General features: G+C 28.9%; 1 protein-coding gene across 1 annotated transcript in view; it reads left to right on the forward strand.

The window, feature by feature from the left end:
- Positions 1-22,467, forward strand: part of LOC148312380 (uncharacterized) — a 94,468-nt gene that overhangs the window by 19,633 nt on the left and 52,368 nt on the right. The window contains exon 2 of the mRNA XM_088277425.1: positions 13,831-14,744. Within this exon, the coding sequence (XP_088133551.1) occupies positions 14,117-14,744 (628 nt within the window). The 5' untranslated portion in view covers positions 13,831-14,116. The remainder of the gene's footprint in view (positions 1-13,830; positions 14,745-22,467) is intronic.

Here is a 22,467-nt window from a genome sequence, read left to right on the forward strand (position 1 = left end):
CATACCAACTTATCGTCTCTGTAGACTGTTGTGGTCAGCTATCCTCGTATTCAGGTTGTAGGTCATTCTATCATGGACAAAGTCACCTAGGTATGGCCCAGGTAATATATATGTATAACTTACATCTCAAATCTAAGCAATTAGCGTTAAATACAGTGCATATAAGTGTGTTGGTTGAATTATCATAAATATTGGAGTAAGTTCTAGTATAAGTAGGTTTGGTGGCAATGAGATATTAAGGAAGTGATGCTGCCTTACTTTTTAAGTGATGAAAGCCGACGCTGGGCAGCTCTATAGTCAGTCGAATAGTGCTGGCAGTTAAAAAAGCTGTCAAACTATAGATCTTCCCAACCCATATATCTTTTCACACATTTTGAAAAAAAATGTCGTTTTTAACGAACACACAGCACGAAAAACAAACCATCTTTTATGGAAAAAATAAAAATCTGAATTTTTCATTCCAAGAAATTGATTTAACAATAATAAATAATACTATGACTAAAATTTAAATGGGCACAGCTTAATCATACATCAATTTGTGATATTGTTGCACTGAAGACACATTAGTGTAGTTTCACAAATGTGAATGTCAGACTCAGTCAAGGTTTAAATAAATAAGGTAAAAATAATAACGTAAAAATACGAACCTTAAAAGGAAGGTTTATTTTCAGCAAAATACTTTCAACAAAATATGATTTTCTTTAAGTTTATAATTATTGACATTTTTTATAAACGGTAATTTGAGTTTAAAGTAATTTTCTTTGTATACATGTTTTTTTGGATAAAAATATAAATAAATTAAAATAATTAGTTAAAATAGTATTCATCTATCATTTGATATTTATTAACCATATCTGCTTAGCTTTTTTTTTACAAAAAAACATAAAAATACTTTGTTTTTACCAGAGAACTGAAAACAATATTAGGATTTTTTCAAAGAAGCTTTAAATTTTGTCTTAGAATTAGTCACGGTTCGGGTTATCTTTTCTGAAATAAAAAACGTAAATCTTGAGCATCTACGAGTTTTTAAGCGCTTCTGATTCTCAAAATTAGTTTAAACTTTGTTAGATCTCTCTTTGTTATATAGAGCATAAAGCTCAAATAATTACTTTGGCTTTCCTCGATAAAATTATTTATTTATTTCTCGCTATAGTTTTAGACCGTATGGTGATATTCATCGTCTATTCACGTTTTTCTTAGAAAATAACTATGTAAAATAATCTCTTTACTTGATCCCAAGTTAGAAAAATGGAAGTCTTTAAAAAAAAAAGTGTTTCCGATCATCTGATTTGGTACGATTAGATATACCTATGGCCATTCTATCTACACTTTACCTTTCAGTTATGTTAACTTATTTACACATCTACATTTAATTTAGATTAAGGTTACCCACCCTTATATATGACGTTTACTTTTAATGCAAATTTTCAACATTATTTCTTACTTTTACCCCCCCTTTGTTAATTTATCTACTGTTTTTCTGCTTCTAAAATAGGTATCAATTTAATAATTAACTGTTTTATCTTATTAATTTTATTCATTGGACAATTTACATAACTCCTGTTATATCTACCTTTCAACAATCGTTAAATTGCCTACCTTCTTTCCTACTTTTTTTCTTCATACCCTTAGGTTTTTTTTAATTCTATCTTCTATTCTATTCTATTTTAATTTTATCTACAGTGAGATAATTTTTATTTCACATACTATTTTCCCCATTCACCTATCCTTACATAAACCTTTACATCTACCATTTACTTACCGTTTAATATAAATCATTATTATTCGTATTTACAAATCTGTTAATATTTGATTTTGTAGGGAAAACCGGTAATTATTCCAGTCCTTACCCACTATATCTTACCCTCATTCAGTTAAATCTGTTTTCACTATTGGCTTTTGACTCATTGACTGTAATTTACTAGAGAATATGATAAATTTTACTGTATAAGGGTAAATACATAGAATAAGGAACCGATTTATTTTTGTTGTTGCTCAGAGTTTTTGTAACTAGGTGAAACATTAATATAATTCATTAAAACGGATACATATCTACCACGTTTGAACTACTAAATCATTTTCTGTTGATTACACAATACGTTTTTTTTTATATACTATTAGATTACTAACCATTTATTAATTTGGCATTAGCTTTATGATATATCAAAATCATTTAGATATTAAAATAAAACACTTGTATAAAAAAAAAACATTTTTAATGTTAACATGACTAGTTTTAAATACAAACTAATAGCTATAAATTATTAGGGTACCTACTCAAAGCGATGGGTGTATTGTTAGTTTAACTAGTCGTGTTTACATTTATAAACTGAATAGTTATCTTATACAAGTGTTTCATTTTATATCTAAATTTATTCACTTTAATATTTTTATTCCAAGTCATATCATCATGTTAACCGTATCAAAAGCTTAACATGACATTAGCCTATCACTATAGGTGATAGGCTAATGTCACCTAGGCTAACCTCACTAGGTTATTTACAATTTTACACCGTATTTTTGTAAAACAAGGTATCTTTGAAAAAAAAACGAAATAATTTATTCATAAACAATACACACTCTTCAAATATTCTGTTTCTACGGTCCCAAAACAAATCCCCCCAACATAAGATAATTTCGCCTTTTCATCGTGTTACAACGGTGTTGTTTTTAAGACTTAGGATAATACGATAACAGAGGCTGTTTTCCCCTGTCACGAATACTTCTAAGAAGCTGTCCTTATAATATAGGTACATAATATTGTCCAACAGAATATCCCCCACGAGTAAGAAGATTATATCCCGAGATTAGGCAGTTCATCTTCTACCATTAATTCTAAAGATTAATTTCTGATTTTGACCATATACAAATTTGTTTGTATAATTTTTTGACATCTCATCAAAAATGAAGAAAAATATGGAAGTCTGGAAATTTACGGGGCTGACGACCGTCATAGGCTGGTTTAAGTGATCCCTTCACATACGTGTAACTTTCACCAATTCTACCCATTATTGAAAACAACACTACTTAAATTCTTGGAAATTCTATACAAATGAACCAATTTTGAAACATTGTCCTTGAATCACTATAACTTCACTAAGGACATCTATAAGTGAGATGAAAATAAGCTTTTTATTGAGCAGAAACTCTTTATTAGTGTGTGAGATCCAAATCCTGGATTGTAATCAATAGATGTCTCTAGTGAGGTTCTAGTGATTCAATATATAGTAATATTAGTATATAACCACACACCGAGACTTTTATGTCTACCGATTTCGAGACGTACCCGTCTCTTCATCAGGACAATCACGATAACAGCATGCAAAAAATACTACACGTTACCACCATAGCACTATTAACACACTTACAACTACACAAAATGTGTTTCGAAACCGGTAGACATAAAAATCTCGGTGAGTATTTATATACTAGTATCTATTACTAACATTTTGTAAAAAAAATATGAAAGTTGAAATATCGCTCACTCCTTTCAAGAACGTCATAAATAAAATAACTTGATTTTTCAGGAGAACGTTTTTAAAGTTTAAAAATATAACACATGTATTAAAAATAAATATCAAGCCACTTACTGAACTTTTTACTATGCAACAGATCTTTTAAGGTAAAACCTGAAGGTTTTTTCTCCATTTTAAAAATATTTAGTAAATATAAAAAAATTATTAAACAGTACCTTTTCTTTAAAATGCAAAAACAACATATTCTCCCTTGTAGCGGGTAAAAATTAAGTTAAAAATATGCCTTTTTTGGTAGCCAACTGAAAATTGACGATTTTTGATTTAGGACGTTCTTGAAAGGCGTGAGCGATATGTTATACCTCCTTATTCCATATATGTATATATTTTAATACCTACACAAGAATCCGAATCAAAGTGGCTCAACAATCCGGGTATAAATCATTCATGTAATATAACGGGTCTTATTAAATTACCTTTTGAAGGCCTTGGCAATCAAATCGATATATGTATTTTCAAGGGTTTCAATCCTTGATGGAAAGAACCCTCACAAAATTCTAACCTTTGACTTTACTATACACAAGAAAATTCCAACCCAAGAGAAAATATTGAATAAAATTTGCATGGCTTAATATTTTAGGCTTATTTTTCCAAATATCAAACATTCCTATTCATTCTTATTTCTTTTCATATACAATTATTTTGATTTCGATTTTCATGAAGTATAATATTATATATTATATGTCCGCCTCCATAGTGTTGTGGTTAGCGTGCTAGGTTACCATGTTGGAGGTCCCAGGTTCGATTCCCAAGAGGGTCAAAAGTTAGTGATTTTTCAGTCTAATATTTATTTAATATGATCCCCGTCTGGTACCTGAAACATATACAAGAATGTATTTGATTTAAAAAAAAAATGTTTCTGAACCCTCCTACCCTATATTTATTACCCTTTCAACCTCTATATATACCACTTAATATTTTTGCTCGTTAGTTTTTTTTTATTTTCACCTGTAGATAAAAACATCTGTAAGTTTTCGAAAAAAAGTGTAAAAGTTTTGTAATAAAAGTATTATGTTTTAAGTTAGTAAAAGTATTAAGTGTTTTGTATGTAAAAGTGTGTAATAAAAATAAAAGTAAGTGGTTTATTACAAGTGTTTAATTTAAAATATATATTTATAAATATATATATATATATATATATATATATATATATATATATATATATATATATATATATATATATATATATATATATATATATATATATATATATATATATATATATATATATATATATATATATATATATATATATATATATATATATATATATATATATATATATATATATATTTTCCAATCTACTCTATAAAAGAGATTGAACTTTTTTGCTCGGATTATTAATGATTTCTTAAAATAACGCATAAAAACAAAAAGTGAGTGAATTAAAATCGTAAGCCTTTAATGGTTTAGACATGTGAAGTGTGATTGATGGGAGACGGAATAAAAGACGACATATTTTATCCTCTGAAGTGTACGAAATTGATGATGTCTTCAAAAATTTTACATCAGTTAAAAAAATATATTTTCTAAATAAACGCTCCTGCTCTTTGCTTCAGTCATCCATCAATACTGACATTACTTTCATCGTTGGATATAAATAAGTTAATACACACACTTTTGATACAAAAGGCAATATTTTCATTGCATCAGCACAAAAAATTTGAAGTTCCTAGTATTGAGATATCTCAAAGCCCCCTTAGACTTAAAAGAACTCTTTATTCATAATAAAATAAATTATATATTGAAGTCTGGGTACACGGCTTATGATTTATCATTAAAAGTGATCACTTTATACACGAAAGACCATTTTGCCAATAATTGACAGCAAAAAATTAATTATTTCAAAATTACCAAAAAAGTAGCTTGTATTTGTTTTCAATTAAAGCTTAAAAATAAAATAACAGCATTAAAATTTTTTCAACATTTAATTTATTTGACCAGTGACCGGGTTACGTTGTTACCGACATCATCTCGCGGGAGGCTAGTGAATTTTGCATTATATACACAACAAGGCAGGGGTAAAATATCATGATTTAAAAAAAATTATCTGACAAAATCAATTTAAATTGAATGAATTTGAGAATTGAATTGAAATTATAATTACTTATTAGTTATAGTAAGGGTTTAAATTTTAATTTTATACAATTTCATTATGGTAATAGATTTTTTTAATGTAAATTAAAATAACATATTCACCTATAAATAAAAAAAAACAAGCGTATTTGATTGCAACAACCTTTATTAAAAATTTCGAAGCTATTGCTTTAGCAGTAGCTTCGGGAGATTTGAAATTTTAAACAAATGACCGTTATACATTTTTATGAATCCTTTATCTAAACAACATTTATAAGAACAATAAATTAATTTTCATTCGAGTTATATAAAAGTAGTTTTAATTGAATGGGTCACTGCTAATAAAAAGGTTTATATTTTTTATTGAAAAGAAATACAATATTTATTTTTCTAATAAAACGGTCCCGAAAACTTGAAAATTATATCCAAAAACCTTGAATCCCTGTTGATAAAAAGATTTCAGCTTCATATGATTCCAACAAAAGGCTTTTCCACTACATAGAATATGACTTGATCCTCATTAGTACGATATGATGTTCAATAAGTGAAATGGCAATACCACTCATGATATAAATAAATATTGGAACTGGGTGATGATAGATCTTAAGCCGTATTAATGCTCAAACTTCCACATAACAATCTTATATATTTAATCGACTACGTGATGACATTTAAGGCATAACTTATAGATAATAATCATAGATAATAATCCCTGAAGAAAATTAAGACGTTTAATACAAAATTAATACCTTATTTAATTATGAAAATGGGTTAATATTTACATTTGTTAGTAAATACACATAAAGAAAAGTACGTATGCCTTAATTTTACTAAAATATTCTACAGATTCCAGACAAGGATGTATTCCTTTACACGTGACGTGAATATATAACTTAATTAGCTGTAAAGCTCCAAGATGATGTATGTACTGTATTTACGTTGTATTTGCCTTGTAATGCTTTTGTATGTTTCGTTCCAATTATATCAAAATACAAATTATACATTTGTGTGTATATATATATATATATATATATATATATATATATATATATATATATATATATATATATATATATATATATATATATATATATATATATATATATATATATATATATATATATATATATATATATATATATATATATATATATATATATATATATATATATATATATATATATATATATATATATATATATATATATATATATATATATATATATATATATATATATATATATATGTATATATATATATATATATATATATATATATATATATATATATATATATATATATATATATATATATATATATATATATATATATATATATATATATATATATATATATATATATATATATATATTTCCCGGGTCCCGGGTTCGATTCCCAAGGGGGGTAAAAATAAATATAAGTAATTTTTTCACTGTAATATTTATTCAATATTACCATGGACTGGTACCTGAAGCGCAGGGCTGATCACCTTTCCTTAATGTGTAAAACGATCATGATAACACGTTTATAAGACACAGTGCTTATGCACCATTGGGGTGCGGATAAGGGTTTTATATTTATATATATATATATAAATAAATATATATATATATATATATATATATATATATATATATATATATATATATATATATATATATATATATATATATATATATATATATATATATATATATATATATATATATATATATATATATATATATATATATATATATATATATATATATATATATATATATATATATATATATATATATATATATATACCGTAAAGTGGGTATACATTGCACCAAAATACTGCATTTTTTCAAAAAATTGTCTATTCAGATCAGGTTTTTTACTTTTTCTGAGGTTTCAACTATTGCAATGTAATAACACATATACCTGTAACATGTCTGATACATTTTTTAATTTTTATCTATTTTGCCTGTATTTTTTTTTATATTTATATTTTGGTGCAAAGTATCCCGGGGTAAAGTACAACTTTGCACCGTGATATTTTCTCTACACTTTTCGTACTAGAATCCAAATGTATGCAAAGTAAAGGCTATCCTACAAGTTTCGTTGCACCTTATGAAGGGTTTTGGCTCACAGTTCGCTAAATGCAGATTATAATATTGTATAATTATGGAAAAATAAGACACTTGATAGAAATTTAAAAAAAAAATTATATTGAAAAATCTAACAAAAATGATCTTTTTTTCCAATACTGAAGGTTTAAAATTATATAAAATAAAAGGTGGATATTAAAACATATCGTACTACATAGGTAATAGGAATTAAAATTTAATTAGGTCTAAATATGGTCAAGTTCCGGGACGGTAAAGAAACCTCTTTTGGATTGCATTTTCGGTTCTTTTATGGAACCCACTACATCCTTCCAAGAATATTGAAGAAAGTCATCCTTCATCGGCCACTTCCACGATTTGAGACTCTCCTGCATGGATTTAACAGCTCTGTCTTTCTTTATTTCCAAAATCTGTCCCGGAAATTTTTCTCCTTCATAATGAAATACAACATATTCTCCCACCTTCTTTTTTACTGGTCCTAATGAAACGGAAGAACAAATACGATAACTGGTTTCAGTCATCGTTTTTGTTCTTCTCCCTCTTCCTCAAAGCTTCCGTGTGAACTATTATCAGTTAATGCTAAATATGCTGGAAGCTTCGATGCGGAAGATGGGATCATTGATGTAGTTGGTTCAGGTAGCATTTGTGTCTCGTCAACGTTCATTTCGACATTTGGATCGTGAGAAATGCTCTTACCTGGTTCTATCGGTATCGTTTTCCTGCGTTTTAAGACTGAATTCTTTGGGTTGAATCTGTTTTCTTCCAAAAACTGTTGAAAACTCTGGCGCACGTCATCGTCATACGCTTTTTATGGCAACCGATTAAGCAACTGACTAGTTTTAGCAACAGTCAAGGTTTTATGTCTTTGCAAAAATGATCTTATCTATTCAGAGCCTGGTACGTTGTTCTTTAATATTAGTATTCTTCTGCCAAATCTATCCAAATAATAAGAATGTAGCGAATGTTAAAAACACTCACTGGGAAACCGTACTCACTCATGTCTACTATGCAGTTTACGAAGGATTGCTCTTCGCCCTTGTCACATATCGGAGGTTTTCCCACAGGTTTTGTGTGCTGACCTTTGAGCTTATAGTTAATCGTCCTTCTGGGGATTTAGAAAATTTCTTCAGCCTTTCTTTGACTGATTGTACCATTTCGAATGGCCTCCAAACACTGCTCCACTCTCTTCGGTGTAAAATCGCAGTATCGTCTGGCATAAGGCCGCTGTTTGTGTGTTCTTGACATTTTTGAAAAAAATATACCATCAGGAATTAAGTAAGTACACAAAACCTATAGATATTTAGCAAAAATGTCAAGTTGTATTAGCCGTTTTAAGACTTTTCATCAAATTAATTAACTATGGCCTTTTGTGGATACTTTGCACCTGGTGCAATGTTACCCCAAATGTGGTCAATACAAGTCAGTTCTTAAAAAAATATTATTTTTACATAAACTTGACAACGTAACTAAAAAATACAGCATTTGAGAAAAGCAGGGCTTACCTACCTACGATTTAGAGACCACTCACTTGTTGTAACTTGTTTCAGTCTACTGATTACACTGGATTTTTTCGGACACAATTTTCAGAAAGAAAACTTTCTTTACATTCGGACAGGAAAAACGCATTGAAGCAATAGCGACCGACTGTTACTTCTGTAAATCAAAAAGTAGATTGAAGTGCCATCTATCAGAAACAAAAGAAAGTAGAATGAAAAATGACATGTATCAGAGATGACCAGCTCCACAATTTCTTTACAGAAGGTGGTGCAAAGTATCACCCATGGTGCAAAGTATACCCACTTTACGGTATATATATATATATATATATATATATATATATATATATATATATATATATATATACATATATATATATATATATATATATATATATATATATATATATATATATATATTTTTATATATATATTTATATATATATATATATATATATATATATATATATATATATATATATATATATATATATATATATATATATATATATATATATATATAAATATATATATATATACAAATATATACAAATATATGTAAATATATTTATTTGCAGCCTTGGTCAAATGTATTAGTCAACCCCTAGAGAATTGGTTTATATCTTAAAATACTACGGTTCTTAAAATTCTTGCATTTTTTTGCATTAAATCGTATTTTGTATTTGTATTTTGTATTGCAAATGAGTGTAATGAATATCCAACAAATAAATTAAAAGTTAATGAATCCCGTTTAATTCATTTTCCCGTGCAATTCAAAATATAATGCTATAAGGAGTTTAAATACGCAATCTTTATGTGAGAACTTAAAATTCAGAGCGTTGCCCGACTGCCGCGGGGGTACAAACACCGAATCCCCAGTCCAGAGCATTAAGAGTTGGACGGATGCTGTCAGGGGTCGGACTGAGGCTGCTTGGAGGGCGAGAGCATGTTTGCTCCTCCGTAATGATTTAATGGTCGCGGGGGATGATAAAAAATCGTGGGGGCGGCTTGATGACGGCTAGGGGAGTATTCCAATAGTTCCCAGCGGGAGACTTAGAAAAGTCACGCCAAGTGGAAAATTTGTTTTGGTAGGCCAAGAAATACAGACAGAAATGTTACATGATATTACTTGAATAAATATTATCGGGATAGCAGATATGAGAGATCTTGTATGAGGAAAGAATATTGAATTAATCGGACTTTTTTTACAAAACTTACTACCTGAAATCGGCTGGCTCAAGTGATAATTATTTTTTTCATTATTTTAATTATTATTTTTATTTAAATCATTAAATAAGTTCCCATTAATGCTGAGACATCTATATTTTTCTTCATCTATGTGAAGATGTCTAAAAAAAGAAAAACAACTCCTATTAAAAAAAGCTAGCATAATTTCTAAAATTTTACAATGAAATAAAATTTCTTATAAAAAATGTGACAGAGGTGGATCGGTGTAGTAGACAAAGAGGAAAAATTAAAATTAAAATGAGTCATCTCCTTAATGCGTTTTTTTTAACCCTTCTCCTTTAATTCTAATTAACTTCTCTCAAGAGAGATACTTCTTTCATTCCCTTAATGATAATTTATTTCCCACCGCTACCTCATCCAAGTAAACATTTTTTTTTCCCCAAATAAAAATTAAATGTCAAAAAGTTCAACTTAGACCCATCTTTTCTAATTATAAATAAGATACTGCTACACTTGAAACACGAATTTACTGCCTGTCAAATTATCCAACTTTTCTCATTCTGGAAATTGGTAAAAAAAAACTTCATTTTAAATCAACCACTTTTTGTAATTCATTACAAAAATTATATTCTATTTATTCATCCCAAACACCGAAATCCTTCAAAATATGAGGGAGAAATATGACAGGTTTGTTTCTTAATATTATATTGTATTTAATAAAATAATTTTATTTTATTAAATACAATATAATATTAAAACGTAGTAACGTGTAGTAACGATCTTACAATATTATATATATATATATATATATATATATATATATATATATATATATATATATATATATATATATATATATATATATATATATATATATATATATATATATATATATATATATATATATATATATATATATATATATATATATATATATATATATATATATATATATATATATATATATATATATATATATATATTATATATATATATGTATATATATATATATATATATATATATATATATATATATATATATATATATATATATATATATATATATATATATATATATATACATATATATATAAATATATTTATATATATATACATATATATATATATATATATATATACATATATATATATATATATATATATATATATATATATATATATATATATATATATATATATATATATATATATATATGTGTATATTTTTATATATAAATATTTGTGTATACATAAATATAATTTATCTTATACAATCAGGTTTTAATTTCATTAAAACCTGAATGTTTTTTCTCCATTTGAAAAAAATTAAGTACATTTAAAAAAAATTAAACGATACCTTTAAGTTAAAAATATGACTCTCTTTTGCTGGAATATAGTACATTTTCTGGGCATTCCGAAAACATGCACAACTGAAAATTGACGATTTCCGATTTATGACGTTCTTGAAAGGAATGAGCGATATGTATACATTTATTTATATATCACAAGAATAGTCTGAATTGATAACAGGGGTTGGATCTACGGAGTTCTGTTGATTTGCTACAGGAAGAACGAGACGATTGCACTGATAAGATAATATCGAATCTTTTGTATGATTGCGCATTTTTTTGGACCCTTTTTTGAATCCGATATAACGAGTCCGAAGGTCGTGCGGGAGGGTTAGGATTAGTTTTGCATAATATGAGAAAACTTTGATTACGCAAACTTTTGGTTTTGATATTTGACAATTTATTCAAGCGAAAATGGTATATTTTATATGAGTTGAAGGTTGATTATGAAAGCTTTCCTTGGAAATTAAATAAAAAACATGAACTTTGATATCTTCAGGGATAGATATGTACATATATATCCCCGAAGATAACAAGGTTCTTGTCGAGTCGAAGGGTGATCGCGAAGTTTTCATCGGAAATTCCTACCGATTTAAAAAATATATATTAACTTATATTTATAAAACTTAATCTTGGGTATCTTCATGGATAGATATGTACATATTTATCCCTTGAGATGAAAAGTACCTTCAATAAAAATGGTTGAAACAAAGTTTTAATTTTATTTTTATAAAGTTTAATCAAATGTGCCACAAAGTATCTGCAAATATTAAGTAATTTAATTTATATTTTGATGAAGAGAATTAACGTTTTCATTTTGAATAAAGCACACAGACGATTTCTTTGAAACTTTTAAGTTTATAAGCTTTTAAGTTGTTATAAAAATCAGCGAAATCCATTAATATAAGAAAAATATTAAAATTAAAACAATAAAAAATATAGGCATTTCACATTACCTTGGTCTTCTTGATTTGTAAAAGCCCAAATAATATTTTATGAATGACATTTTTTAAGTTTTCTTGTCTTTTTTTTGTTTCGGAACAATTTTAGCTTTATATAAGCATCAGCAAAATATTTTAGATTTTTTTAAGGATACTTTTATGTTTACTTGTAACACCTTCATATGATATTTTCCATAAGATGTAAAAATATTTAAAAAAAAGTAATAAGAAAAAGTAATAAGAAAAATTAATAAAAATATTTAAAAAAAGTAAGAAGTTAATTTTAAAGATAATTTTAAAGATAAAAAACACATTGTTTATGAAACTACCTATTCTAAATATCATGTTCAATAAACATGTCGTATGTAGTAAGAAGTAAGTATAATAATTAAGATACTTGACTTATCTAGACTAGAGAAAACTAATTTTTGTATCTAGTGTTTTATAACTTTGACTTTAGTATTAATATTAGGATAAAGTCGATATAGAGCATTTTATTTACATTAATATTAAAATTAAAATCTTGTATTTTACTATTGTAATACTAATATTTAACATAAGCATTAAGATGACATCAAATAATTAGATTTAAAAAAAAGAGTTGAAAAAAATAGGGCAGCTGAGTTAGTCACACCAAAAGTGTGGAGTACGTATTAAAAGTATCGGTGTAAAAAATACATTAATTTTAGAGAATTGTATTAAAACTCAAAGCTTAAATATTTAAAATATAATACATATCAATCAATAAATATGTAAGTTTCACGTATTTTCTTAAGATTGAAAAATGTAAAGAAACGCGTTCTAGGCCATTTTTCTTTGAAAATGTTTCGCTGTTGGTTTAAAAATGATATTTACTATAAGGTTTTATTTTGGTAGCTGAAAATCCTGAAAGCTTTAGTCAGTTAGAGCATTTTGACGCAATAGAGAGCTCTTTTCATAAACTGAAATAAAGTCGGTTGTTCATGAGTTAACTCCTTTATATTTGACTTTGATCGTAAAGGAAGTAGCTTATATTAGAGCAAGGGTGTAATTTGGGTTTTGTTTATAGAGACGTGAAATCTTCCGTTTCGTCGTTTCCTTTGTCTAACCCCCTCTTTCTTTATGTTCCCTCTATATTTTCGCCACTTTTCAATAAACAAATATCTCTGTTTCAGATGCTGTGCGAGAAAATAAAGTAAGAAATAACCGAAGTAACGGGGTTAAACATTTTCCCGAAACCACAAACAATGTGAAAATTGATAAAACGAAAGTGTTTTCAATATATTTTACAATATTTTAGGCAAACAACTCTGACGGGAAAACAAACAGATATGAATGAGAGTAGAGAAGCTTTAAAGTGTTTGAACGAAATTTTTAATGCTAAGGAAAAGGTTTTCGGAAGTAGGCGTCATAAACCTGGGACATAGTTCCAGGAGTTCAGGACAGCCGAGCGGGTAAACTATGCAACGGCTGCCAATGCAAGGCCACCAATTAGACCAACGCGACCACTACTACCAGCAAACCCAAGTCCAGACGCCTTATCGCCAACTGAACCAAACCACACCATCTCCAAGCACTCACAATCCCCCACAAACCCTGAGCGCAACGATAGACAGAAGAACTATAGGCAACTCAACAATCAGTCCGCCGACATTTTATAGGCAGAGGAGCTTTGAAGCTTCTTCAAACTACGGCAGAAGACACGCGGAACCATCAGATATTATCGAAGCTTACCCGAATAGAAGAAACACCCTATCTCCAAGATCCCAAAATCTCTGCAGAGTTTCAAATCTCAATTCTTCTTTTGGTGCATCGGCAACGTCCAGTACGGTTTTGCCTGTTGATTCTAGTCAGATTCTAGCGGGTCTTCCATCCAGCGCAGAACTGGACGCCACAGTCACTTGCCTTTGGATTTTGACGCCTTTGACTGCGACAGTGAGCGCGATAATTGTTATTGTGGCCATCACGACTAATCAGTGGCTTCATACTGAGGAGAAGATGAGTAATCCATCCTACAATGGGACAGGTGATAAAGATTACCTGTCGAAGCTGACTGTATCGGGACTTTGGAAGCTCTGCTATACAAATCGTGAGTGATTATTTTATTATTATTTATGGGCATATTTAATATGAATTATTTATTGATTCGGCATTAACATTGTGGAATGACATGTTGAAATTTTTTTTCAAATCAAACACTTGTAATAAACCACATGATGAGTTTTATTTTTATACACGACTAGTTTCAAAAACGCACAGACGTTTTCATCTACAGGTGAAAATTAAAACTTAGTTTTAATTTTCACACGTAGATGAAAACCTCTGTATGTATTCAAAACTAGTCGCGTATATAAATAAAACTCATTAAGTGGTTTATTACATGTGATTAATTTAAAAAATAATTAATTTAAATTATAAAAAAAAACAATTGCTTCTCAATCAAAGACTGATTTTTAATAAAGTTATAGAAAACATACTTTCAAGTGTAATTTTAAGTATGTAGTATAACTTCAAGAACACGATTATTAATGAATATGGTATGTTCATTGAATTGCGTTAATTTTTTTAATGAAATATTTCTTTATCTTAAATATAAAGGTACCAAAAAAGCTGGAATTTAACAAATTATGACCAAAAAAATAATTTACAGTATCAGTTCATTGTTCAGTCCGACAAATAACGCATGTGCCTATTATTTTGGGTTTTTACAAATTATGTTATGGCATTGGGAAGAGTTCTTTACGATGGTATGAACATGTGGAGCGAATGAATAACGAGAGAATGACTAATAAAATATATGTGGCAAATGTGAGACGGAAAACAGAACGGGGACGACCGAAAAAGTCTTGGCACGATAAGATCAATCAGAACCTTAAATCTGGCGGTGTCAAAAGTCTGCGCAATCGGAGGGCATGTATGACTAGATGTGTGGATGTGGAGGAGGCGAGGAGTGTATTTCAGGACAGAAGAGTGTGGCGTTCCATCCTTCCTGTTTATCCCTGCGGGGAAACGGCGTGATGGTAGTAGTAGTGGTAGTAGGTTATTGCATTTGTGAGTAAAATGAAACTAGCTTCATTGTTTTGTCCTAAAAATTTTGCTTGAATGTATGTTCATTTAGTTTTCTTCGCCATTTTACATAAACATAAATTTATACAACATTTTGAGTGTGTCCAAATACTTGTTCACAAAATCTGGATTATCTCAATAATTATTATTATTATTAATAATAATAATAATAATTATTATATTATTATTATGTCAAAAAATAATATGAAAATAACTCCTGTAATTGGAGATAATCCAGATTTTGTGAACAAGTATTTGGACACACTCAAAATGTTGTAAATAAATTATCTGGTCAAATTATAAGCTTAATAATAAAAATGAAAATGGTATTTTCTGGCGTTTCTCATGTGTGTGATTATAATCCGGGATTCGGATCTCACATACTAATATGAGAGTTTCTGCTTAATAAAAAGCTTCTTTACATCTCACCAATAGATGTCTCTAGTGAAGTTTTAGTGATTCATGAACAAGGTTTCTAAATTGGTTGATATATATATAGAACTTCCAAGAATTTGAGTAGTGTGGTTGTCAATAATGGGTAGAATTGGTGAATGTTACACGTGTGTAAAGTGATCACTCAAACCAGCCTATGACGGTCGTAAGCCCCGTAAATGCCCAGACTTCCATATTCTTCTTCATCTTTGATGAGATGTCAAAAAATAATATAAATTTATACATTTAAAAATCAATTTCATTTCACTTTATTGCTTCAGTGCTTTCGCGAACATCTAGGAAAAAGCTTCAAAAAGTTCTTTATCTTCGATACTCGATAACGAGATTATGGATTCTCCCATTGAATGCCAACCTTCCAACCGCATGCTATAATCTTTTGGGTGATCCTTCCATTCCAGTACATTCCCTTAGTCCCTCCGTGAGCATGCATAATACAAACGTAGACCTTTATTTATTATTAATTCTAATTTTGAAATAGCTAAACGACGTAGCCCTTTTAATTTTATTAAAATAGCAAGAGGCATATACAGATTTATCGTTTCTAAAAACAACACAAATATCGATACATTTTTCATTAATGTAAACACATTGTATAATATTGCATTTTGTCTTGAAGTTTTTTGTTAATGTTAAAGAATGATGAATTTCATATTTTGTTCATTCAGATTCAATATGATGGCAATTTTTGTTTTGTGGTTTTAACATGATATCCTTTTTTGTATTTTTTTTTAAATTAAACTCTTGTACAGTATAAAATAACAAGATAACTCTTGTAAACTATTGAACCTAAACACGACTAGTTTCTCATCAACAGGTGAATATACAAACTTTCAATTGATCCAATTAACCGATCATCATCCCTTTGCTTGCCTCTTTCAGTTATAACTTCACCCACCTGTAAACGTAACTTGATTATTTATTGTTTGTTAGTATTTGTTTTCATCTGTTGATGAGAACATTTGGTTTTGTTTACATAAATTAACTCAAATACGTGATATTTTTAAATATATTTTTCTTCTTCAACCCCTATCCTCACCCCAATGGTGCATAGCGTCATATAAAGGCAGTGTTATCTTGATCGTTAACACAAAAGGAAAGGTGATCAGTTCTCCGCTTTAGGTACCAGTCCAGGGTTAAATTGAATAAATATGAGAGTGAGAAAATATCTTTTATATTTGACCACCGTCCCGGAATCGAACCCGGGACCTCCAGAACGTTAGCCGAGCATGCTGACGATTGCACTGTGGAAGCAGACAAAGTTATTTTTTTATTTATAGAGTTTCATTTTTTATATTTAACCCTCCTTGTGACGCCACAAAACGAATACTAAATTGATAAATAATATCCTTCTTGTCCTACTTATATTATCAATATGTACATGTTTGTATATGTGTATGTGTGAACATCTTCTTTTAAATAACAAGCCTCTTAGGCCTTTAAAATAGTGATCAAAGTAAAATATTTCTGCAAATAACCAGAACACAAATATGTATCATTGAACAACAAGAGTGTGGAAATTTTTGCATTCAAATACTGGAAACAGTTTTTCAACATTTTTGTTGATATTTCAACCGAAGCTGTTATAGATGCCAATGTGGAATACTGGGCAACTGTATTGAGAAAAATCTAATTACTATCATTCATATTTATCCCAAGCTTTATATCCCTTTCTAATATTATTTTTTCACATATATATTGATTTAGCATTATGCTTCTTGAAACTCCTTGCTTTCACTTCCATAAATAAGTGTTAAGAGATGAAATATGTATATGCACTTAAATTCGCGATATTTTTAGATGTTTTAAGCTTTTTACCATCCTGCACGGCTCAACTAAGAGTTCTTAAGTACGGAAATTTACTTCTCTATATTAAACGCTCGGCAAAAATACACAAAGTTTTTACAGCCAATGTGCCCAAACTGCTTCTTTACGATTTCACTTAATCCTGCTCTGTTTTTTATGTCCTTCATAAAATGTATTGAGCAATCCTTGCTCCATCTTCATTGGTTATCCTATTATTATGAAAGTTTTACCGATAGGTGCTCGCGGCTCCGAGCACTTTGGGCCAACGCAATACGTATAAAAAAAATTACCTGAATAGACCTTCTCATAAAAATTACTCCCCAATAAAAAGGTTACTTTTAAACGCACCTACGCGTATACAGTACACAAGTATTACTCATGTTTACACGCACTTATGCGTATAGATAACATACACATTATGAAAGTATTGAACACTCAGGAGTACATGATGCCTAAGCATGACAAATGAAAATTTGGATGTCTAAGGATTAACAGGGTTCAATATTTGTCATAAGCTGGTTTATAAGAACAATAATTATAAAAAAGCATTCACTTTGAATTATTTTCATTATTTCAATCTATTTCAAATTGAATTTTTATAGTGGTATTTACCAAGTAAAACTAAAATTAACATTTACATTAAATAATTACTATTTTTTCGTTAGTGGGCCAAGTTTCCATGTAAACATCTCACATAATAAGTCGATCGATATTTTTTATATTATTCATATAATTTTTGTTTTCCTGAGTATATGACTATTCCTTAATGCTGGTTAAAATTATAACGAGTGTTAAAATTTTCTATCTTAGTTCTAATCTAAATTTTACTTTAGTACTTTACTTATTTTATTTTAAGTCAGCCGACACATAAAAGTTAACCTATAATTTATGGTTTTCAAATTTAATTTAATTTTGAGATAGCACCCGTACCATATCAATATTGTTCAAGACGCGGTAGAAAGTGCTAATGCGTCACGCTTCCATACATTCAGACTAGCCATTTGTATCGCTTGGGAGGCGAATCATAGTACAAACTATGACTCTAAGTACAGTAGTTCCTGCAGATTACGACACATGATTAATTGAATATCTTATATAGATTTTAGAAAACTTAATTGATGCAGGTTTTTTTTCAAATGTGAATCAAATTTACTCTTTTTTTTAATTGTGTCCAACGAAATGATTATTTTTTTTCTGTTGATGATAGTTTCTCTTGAAAATTTTTTTTGATGTATTAAACAAAAAAAAATCAGTGCCTACCTATTTAGTGCCCTTTAGTTTTATGCACCTGTGCGTGGATAAAGGTTGGAAGACAAAAAATGGTCATACGTATTCTATCACACTTTGCTTAAGAATCAATCTAAATACGATTTATTCCCTAAATTCCTTATATTTTCTTATTTCCTCAAAAAACGCATATAAATATGAATATATATATATATATATATATATATATATATATATATATATATATATATATATATATATATATATATATATATATATATATATATATATATATATATATATATATATATATATATATATATATATATATATATAAATATATATATATATATATTTCAAAATATTATGATTTAAAACTAGAAGACATTCGTAATAATATAACCCCATTTTCGGAATAGTCATAAAACATCTCAAAACCAAATATTGGAGATATCGTTATGTAATATTTTTATATGATGGAAACCATTCCAGAGCCACCCTTGAAAAAATATCCAATTTATCTGATTTCATGATATTTCTGTAAATAGCTATTTTCTCGTTCGGTGTTCACGTATTTATCCAACGCAACAGCCTCTGATCGAGTGATCAATATTTTCAATGCATTTATTTTATTAAGGCGTTAATATATATATATTTTTAAAATTATTCATCTGAAAATAAACGACAATTCAAATATTTAATAATAATTGATCCCTCAAAAATGTAATGGCATTTTCACACTGAAGTGATCACTGTATACACGTGTTACATTCACCATTTTAACCATAATTGACAATTCATATATTTATTTGTGAACATAAATTCAGACACACTCAGAATAATGCAAATATTAATATATTTTTAGTATTTTTGTCTAGAATTTTTACTCGTGAAATGACATTAGATCAAAGTTACTTTTTACGTTTTACCTTTAAAAAAAAAACAAAAAAGTAAATCCACTCACTAGTAGGTATACGCTATAAAGCTTATAAAGTTGAAACCTAAGTAGAGCCATGATAAGAGGTGTCACATAAGCTGTGTAGCTAAATTTCAGTCACTTGGGTGTTAGGTTATTTAAAAAAAATCATACTCACTTCCATGAAAAAATATTACAATGATAATATGAATTCCTTCTATCATAGGGAAATTGTGTTTATAATACGTTTTTTATTATTATTTTTTCTATTATTGTTAACATAAATGGTATACATTTATTCAAATCATAATTTTTAACATATTAAAAATATATATTTTGCAGAGACCTACCAAGCCACCTTGTGTGTCTAGTCGGTGGAGTTCTTTTAGAATACATTTTTTTTTGTTTTTAACCATTTTAACCTAATATACACACAAAAAGAGGAAAAAATTAAGAATATATACATTTTACAATTTTCATAAAATTAACTTTTGATCATTTACCCATTCCTTTATTTTACCTTTGTTCCATGTTTTATTTTGACCTCTAACATCCAAGTTAGTCAATATAATTCAGTAACAGGGTCAAAACTTAAGTCCTCTGATGTCTGCTATTTCCTTTAAGCTACGGAGTGTTATCAAAATCGAGAAATTACTAAAAGACTAGATACGCTTCAGGGTGTGACCATTCACTTTGACAATAGAATTTCATTGATTTATTGGTTTGGATGGATAGCTGTCTAGCTTAGTGGATAAAGCCCTTAAACGGATATTAAAAGATTCGGGGTCAAAACATGCGAATTATTTTTCCAGTGAAATATACTTATAGACTCAGACTTCCACATTCTTCTTCATCTTCGATGAGATGTCAAAAAATAATTTGAAATAACTCTTGTAATTGGAGATAATCCAGATTTTGTGAACAAGTATTTGGACACACTCAAAATGTTGTATATTTATAGGATTTGCACAGATTATCCCAGTAATCATTAGAAGGCTTGTTGCTAAGAAGCAATATATTCCATCCAATCAAAAGAGACTAATGAAACCGGTCAAAGTTTAAGCCTAAGTTAGCCGTTGGAAATTAAAAGGCGGATAGAAAAAAAAACATTAATTGTAATAAATCGCTGTATAAATTTACAAACAATTACAACATAATACAAATAATTAAAACTGTTAGTCGATGAAAATAAGGAATCAAAGGCATTACGATCAGGTAAGGAGTTGAGGGGAGAAAGTTAGAGGAAACCAAGAAAAATAATTATGAAGGACATTAAGGGTTCCAAGGCTATGTGGTATTCATATTGTCATAGTAATTTCCCACATTAATTTATAAAAAAAACAGAATTTCTTAAATTACCCAATTTAAAAAAATGTATTGCGTTTTTTTTTTCAAGATGGGAGTTGTATTTATTATTTACCTTGCTAATTATGTACAAGCGTATGGATCAATTAGTGGATTTAAGTTACTCCTAGTTAAAAACACTTTTTCCTTTTTTGTATGTGTTGGTAACTGGAGAGATAATCTTGTTTGGGTCAATCAGGAACTTGGGTGTGGGCATTAGCTTGACGTCGCCCACCTTATCAAGCTGATATACCTTGGGAAATATTAGAAGGAAGGGTAGGGAGATGAATGAAAATTCAGCACAAAAAAATATACTTAAATTAATTTAATTAAAAATATCAAAATTATACGAAGGCGACTTCAACTTAAACCAATCTTAAATTGCTATCTTAAATTAGCTTAAAATTAATTATCCCTATCTTAAATTAAACTTATTCTAACCTTTGGTGGAAAAGATGCGCCGTGATGCTGGGGTGGCCGTGATTCTTTGTGAAAAAAGCTGCGCCGTTGGATGCTGGGATGAGGTTCTTCTTATGACGGGCCGCCGTGCGATGATTCTTGCTTCTTGTCTTCTTCTTCTCCTAATGGAGCTTCAGCTCTTAATTTTGAGGCTTATGACCCGGCGTGGGTTTGCTTTTGATACTCCGGATGAGTAACTCCTTTTTTTCTATCTTCTCTCTCCCTGCGTAGAGCTCCCGCTCTTCTCCTCACTTAAGTCTTAAAACCTGGTGTAGGTATGCTCCTTCTAACTGATTTCTCCCGACTGCTCGATCCCCCTGATCTCTCCCGACTGCTCCTTCCAACTCCTCGATCCCACTGATTTCCCGAAATAATAATGCTCCTTCCAACTCTTCTTCTTCTCTGTGTCTTCTGACTGACCAGCCGTCCGACTGGTCGATCTCCTCTTACGACTTACTCCCTCCAACTGATCCTTCCAATTGTTGGCTTCCAAGTTCCGGCTTCCAAGTCCTCTATTCCGACCAACTGCCGGCTTCCAAGTCCT

Source organism: Brachycentrus maculatus, unplaced genomic scaffold, assembly GCF_059751285.1.
Source record: "Brachycentrus maculatus isolate JH-2025_06_01 unplaced genomic scaffold, ASM5975128v1 h1tg000042l, whole genome shotgun sequence".
Lineage (NCBI taxonomy): Eukaryota > Metazoa > Arthropoda > Insecta > Trichoptera > Brachycentridae > Brachycentrus > Brachycentrus maculatus.